Below are 6,000 nucleotides of genomic sequence, written 5' to 3' on the forward strand. Positions count from 1 at the left end.
AGAACCTCTCCTATGGGGACAGGCTGGGAGAGTTGAGGTTGTTCAGCCTGGAGAAGAGATGGCTCCAGGGAGACCTTAGAGCAGCATTTCAGTATTGGAAGGGGGCTACAAGAAGGTTGGAGAAGTTGTTTCCAAGGGCTAGGATGAAGGGCAATGGTTTGAAACTAGAGCAGGGTGGATTTAGGTTGGACATCAGGAACAAGTTGTTTACAGTGAGGGTGGTGGAACACTGGAGCAGATTGCCCAGGGAGGTGGTGGAGGCCCCAAAGTCAAGCTCGATGGGTCTCTGAGCAACCTGATCTTGTTGGAGGTGTCCCTGCTGAGTGCAGGGGAGTTAGAGAAGAGGACCTTTGAGGGCCCCTTCCAACCCAGTGGTTCTGCACAGGGACCTTACCCTGCAGCCCATCGGCACCGGCAGTGAGCTCACTCTTCCAGGTTTCCTCTTTCATTTCCTTGTGCAGGAGACAAACATTTGAGTCCCTTGAAAATTGAGGCTGCTCTGCCTCCAGCAAACCCTCCCCCACCTCCCAGCCAAAGCCATCAAACCACCTCACCCCTTTTAGTACCTCTCTGGTTCTTTCTGCAGCTCTTTTCTGCGCTGTGTGCAGCTTCCGTGGGTAGACGACGTCGTAGTGCTCAACTCCAGGTAATTCCTTCCTCATGCTCCCTAGGGAGAAGCAGATGTGGCTTTATGAGAAGATAATAGTGGGCTCTGGACCTCACTTTTCCTCCCTGTCAAGGCTGATCCTTCTGGGCTCTACAGTTTTTCAGCTGTTCCACCACTTATTTACCTCCCGTGTTCTCTGCTCTGCCTCTGCTGAGCAGAATGCACCAAAGCTTGTGGTGGTACAAAGCTGGGAGGGGGGTGGCTGACACCTCCTCAGGATCTGCAATTCAGTGAAACCTGGCCAGGCTGGAGAGCTGGGGGAGAGGATCATAGGATGCTAGGGGTTGGAAGGGATCTTCAAAGATCATCCAGTCCAACCCGCCTGCCAGAACAGGACCATAGAATCCAGCACAGGTCACACAGGAACACATCCAGATGGGGCTTGAAAGTCTCCAGAGAAGGAGACTCCACAACCTCTCTGGGCAGCCTGTCCCAGTGCTCTGTGAGCCTCACAGTGAAGTTCCTCCTCATGGTGAGAACCTTGTGAAGCTCAGCAAGGGCAAGTATAGGGTCCTGTACCTGGGGAGGAACAACCTCCTGCAGCAGTACAGGTGAGGGGGGACCTGCTGGGGAGCAGCTCCAGGAGGAGGAGGTTTGGAGGAGGTGTTGTGGCCAAAAAATTGCCCCTGAGCCAGCAATGTACCCTCATGGCCAAGAAGGCCCCAATGGTGTCCTGGGGTGCATGAAGAAGAGCGTGGGTAAGAAGTTGATGGAGGTTCTCCTCCTCCTCTCCTCTGCCCCAGTGAGGTCTCACCTGGAGCATTATGTCCAGTTCTGGGCTCTCCAGTCCAAGAGGGACAGGGAACTGCTGGAGAGGGTCCAATGGAGTGCCATGAAGATGCTGGGGGGCCTAGAGCAGCTCTGTGAGGAGCAAAGGCTGAGAGCCCTGAGGCTGAGAGCCTGCAGAAGAGCAGCCCCAGAGGGGAGCTGAGCAATGCTCAGCAAGAGCTAAAGGAGCTGTGGGGGGCAAGAGGCTGGGGCCAGACTCTGCTCAGTGGTGGCAAGGGGCACAGACTGGCACCCAGGAGGTTCCATCTGAAGAGGAGGAGAAGGTTGTTTAGTGTAAGGGTGCTGGAGCAGCAGAGCAGTCACACAAGGAGCAACCTTTGCCTTCCTGTTTTGCAGGTGACCTGAATCAGGTTTACCACTGCTGGCTGGAATTAATGATCTCCAAACCTTATCACCTGATGGCATACAAGTTAAGACTGCCTCTAGATAAGCAAATAAATCCATCCAGGTCCCTAACAAGTCTGGACCAAGCCTTGAGTGCTCCTTTAGAAAGCTTTCCAGCTCGTTCAACCCACATCAGTGGTGATGACAGCACTTGAATAGGGAGACTCTTAGAGAAGAGGGCAAGGTAAGATAAGGCAAGGCTCTGGAAAGCAGAAGGCTCCAAGAAAACCTTCTGGTGGCCTTTCAGAGGCTGAGAACAAAGCTGGGGTCAGACTTTTGAGCAGGACCTGTTGTGACAGGACAAGTGGTGATGGTTTGAACTTCAAGAGAGAAATTCAGGCTAGAGAGGAGAAAGGAATTGGTTATGCTGAGAGTCTGGCCCAGGTTGCCCAGAGAGGTGGGAGATTCCCCATCCCTGGAACCATTCCAGGTCAGGCTTGGGGCTTTGAGCAGCCTGCTGTAGTTGGGGATGGGCATGTTGATTGCAGGCAGAATCATAGAATTGTCAGGGTTGGAAGGGAGCTCAAGGCTCAGCCAGTCCCAACCCCCCTGCCATGGGCAGGGACACCTCACACCACAGCAGGTTGCTCACAGCCACCTCCAGCCTGGCTGCAAAACCCTCCAGGGATGAGGCTTCCACCACCTCCCTGGGCAACCTCTGCCAGGCTCTCCCCACCCTCCTGGGGAAGAATTTCTTCCTCACATCCAGTCTGAATCTCCCCATTTCTACTTTTTTCCCATCCCCCCCAGTCCTATCACTCCCTGATAGCCTAAAAAGTCCCTCCCCAGTTTTCTTGAAGCTCCCTTCAGATCCTGGAAGGCCACAAGAAGGTCTCCTGGGAGCCTTCTCTTCTCCAGACTGAATAGCCAATAGGTTGGTCTAGATGACCTTGGAAAGTCCCTTCCCATCCCAAACCATTCTCTGTTGAGTCAGGCTGAGGGTGACAGCAGGGCTGGAGGAGAGGCTTGAACAAAGCTGGGGAACATAATAGGAGATAGAGAATAGAAAAGGAAACCCGTGAAGGTGGTAAGGAACCCAGGTGAGTCCTGAACATGCATGGCCCTTCGTACTGGTGCAAGGGCTGTAAAGAACTTGCTGAGGAAGTAAAAGTGCTGCTGGAAAGCATGGCTTTTTGTTTTCTGCTTCTAAGCCTGAGTGACTCTGGACCCCAGCTAATTGGTGGCTTGGCTTGCAGGCTTGGTCAGCAGCATTTGAAGTCAGTTAAGAGCAGCTGGTGCACAGCTTTTGAGAAACCAGGGTCCTGCAAGGGGTGTGTTAGCTTCCAACAAGGCAAGAGGAGCTTTTGTGTGCCTCCTAAGCTCTTTAATCTCCTCCAAAAGGTCATTTCACCTCAACAGGCAAATTCTGGAGGGCTCAGCCCTGAGAACAATGGGCTGGTGTTGGAAGAAAAGCACCAAACTCAAACCAAACCACAAACAACAAAGGGAGAGTGCAACTCCCATTTTAATTGTCAGCCTCAAGGCCAGATTTGCACAGGTGTGGGGCATCCAATTCCTGCAGCTTTCTATGTGTGGAAGAGCAGAGCACAAGGGATCTACTTGGGAGAGTCCAAGGGAGGGCTCCAAGGATGTTGAAGGGACTGGAGAGGCTGAGAGCCCTGGCGGTGTTCAGTCTGGAGAGGAGAAGGCTGCAAAGGACTTCTGCTGAGGGTGTCTAGAGACAGGCCAAGGGGGAATGATTTGAAGGTGAGGGAGAGCAGGGTTAGACTGGAGCTGAGGAAGAAGCTCTTCAGTAGGAGGGTGATGAGACTCTGAAACAGGTTGCCCAGGGAGGCTGTGGCTGCCTCCTCCCTGGGGGTGTTCAAGGCCAGGCTGGGTGGGACCTTGAGCAGCTGAGTCTAGTTGAGAGGTGTCCCTGCCCATGGCAGAGGGGGTTGGAGGAGATAAGCTCTGAGGTTCCTTCCAACCTGAGCCATTCCTACTCCTATTCCATCCTATTCCTGTCCCTATCTTATTCGTATCCCCATTCTATCCCTGTCCCATTCTGTCCTCCCTGTCCCATTCTACCCTCCCTGTCCCATTCCTATCCCTATTCCCATCCTACCCCTATTTCATCCTAAATCAGAGAGCTCTTTATATGTCTAGAAAGAACTTTCTGTGCTCCAGGTTAATCTCTCCACTCACTGTGGCAGACTCTACAAAGCCGAGGCGTTCAAGCTGAGGCTGGCTGTGAATGGAGCCTCAGGACCCAAGGTGTCCCTTCCCTGCATTTCAAGGAAAAGGGTTTGGTCTGGTCCTGGAACAAAGAGTTTCTTAGAGCTCCTTCATTTATTTCTCTAAATCAGCTCAGTGTGATGTCTTTGCCTTGCTGCAGGCATTGTCTTGAGTCAGGAGCTATGAGGAGGAAAGAAATTCCTTGGGCCTCTAGGAAAAGAGCTAAGAAGGAGCTGCCAATTAAGGGCTTCTTAGAGCTGGGCACTTCTTCAGCTGCTCTGATGGAATCATCAAGGTCCCTGCCTGCAAACAAATGGTGTGTGTAATTATGCACCTAAAAAACCTGTGCCTGCTTGTGCCTGCCAGGCTGGAAACAAAGCTGCTGCCTCTTGACATGAATGGAAAGGAACAATCCACGTGGGGGTGAGGAAAGAGGAGGAAAAAAACCTGCTAAGGTTAAATCACATCAAAGCTCTTAAGCTGGACTGTCACATGGGTAATGAAGGTGCTCTTTTAGCTCAGGTAATGCCATTCATTGAATTCCTGCAGAATTCTTTTCTTTTAGGGCCAAAAGGCTGTCAGGGCAAGAAGTTGTCCCAATTGGATGCGGTCTCTGCTTGCTCACAGGGGCAGTATGCTATTAATTGGCTCAAAGTCTGTTGTTAATTGGCTCCCCTAGGTCTTCAGGGCAATCCCTGGGCCACTTTTGACACAATGCTCCTGTAACTGAGGGATTTTTTTTTTTTTTGAGCTAATCACCTCGAAGAGAAAGAGGCAAAAAAAAGAAGCAAACAGCTCCCAACTTCAGCGACGCCTTTGCTTTCCCAGCGCCTTTCCTCCTTCCCCTATTAGCTCCCTGTTAATAATTAAAAAAAAAAAAAAAATCATAAAAGAAGGCACCCAGAGCAACAACTGATAAAGGAATAAACCTCTCCCTCAAAAAGAAACCCAACCAAACCCATACCTTGCTGGAGGCAGTCTAGCAAAAGGAGAGAAACAAGGAGGAGGTGAATCATCTCGGCGCGCTTGGCCGGCCGCGGGCTCTGCGGGCAGGGAGAACCAAGTTCCCAGCCTGTCCCTCGCTGCTCCCAGTCCTCTCTGGTGCAGTGAATGAGAGGGAGTGAGTTGTTCAGCTTTGGGTCTTGCTCTTATATGAGGAAGTGTTTGCTGAAGGTGTTGCACAACCCTCAAGTCACAGAGCGTTACGGCAAGCGGAAGTTGCTGCCGGTGCCTCGGTGTCACACGAGCGGGGATGGGAGCGATTGCTGCTTCCCAAGCTGCTCCCTCAGCTGCTCAGCAGGGTGTCAAACCCCCCCCCCCCCCAAAAAAAAAAACAAACCCCAAAACCCCAAGCAGTAAGCAAAGAGGGAGAATGGACTGATCTCAACGTTGTCTTTTTGTAGGCTGGTTGGTAAAATGCTCTGACTGAAGCAGCGGCGGCTCAGGGGCTGGGAGGCATCTCCAGAGGGTACAGCAGGAACTCAGGGCTGGTGTTGAAGATGTGCCTCAGTTCCTCTTGCTGATCATTGGGTCTGGACAGAAGGGAAGGGCTTGGAGCACCAGTCAAGGTCCATGGAATGTGGTATCTGTGAATCATATCTCCAGTACAAACACTGAGTAGGTTCTTTTCTGTCTGTGGATATTAGTAATGTTTGCTCGAGCTTCAGGTGGGAGTCCTGAAGGAAAGGGGATGCAGAGGAGTGAGCAATCAAAGTGAGACTTGGCCAAGAGAATTCTGCAGTCCTGTGGCAGAAACTGCTCACCTTGACTCAGCCACTTGGCACAAACCTGCTCTGTGTCCTCCTGAGCACCACAGGGCTGCTTTCTAGAAATGTAGTTTTTCCTAGAGGGATTCCAGAGCACACAGAGCTAGAAGGGATCATGGAAGCATGGAATTGTTGCAGCTGGATGACTGGGAGGGGTGGCTGAGAGACCCCCCAGGCTGTGCTTCCATGCTGCAGAGCTGGGCAAAGGGGAACCTCCTG

General features: G+C 52.0%; 1 protein-coding gene across 1 annotated transcript in view; it reads right to left on the bottom strand.

Moving 5' to 3' along the window:
* ADAM28 (ADAM metallopeptidase domain 28) overlaps positions 1-5,031 on the bottom strand; it is a 40,663-nt gene extending 35,632 nt beyond the window's left edge. The window contains exons 1-2 of the mRNA XM_054396627.1: positions 4,980-5,031; positions 567-667 (exon numbers count right to left, since the gene is read on the bottom strand). Coding sequence (XP_054252602.1) covers positions 567-667; positions 4,980-5,031 — 153 coding nt within the window. The remainder of the gene's footprint in view (positions 1-566; positions 668-4,979) is intronic.
* Between the last annotated feature and the right edge of the window lie 969 nt (positions 5,032-6,000).

Source organism: Indicator indicator, chromosome 38 (assembly GCF_027791375.1).
Source record: "Indicator indicator isolate 239-I01 chromosome 38, UM_Iind_1.1, whole genome shotgun sequence".
NCBI classification, from domain to species: Eukaryota; Metazoa; Chordata; class Aves; order Piciformes; family Indicatoridae; genus Indicator; species Indicator indicator.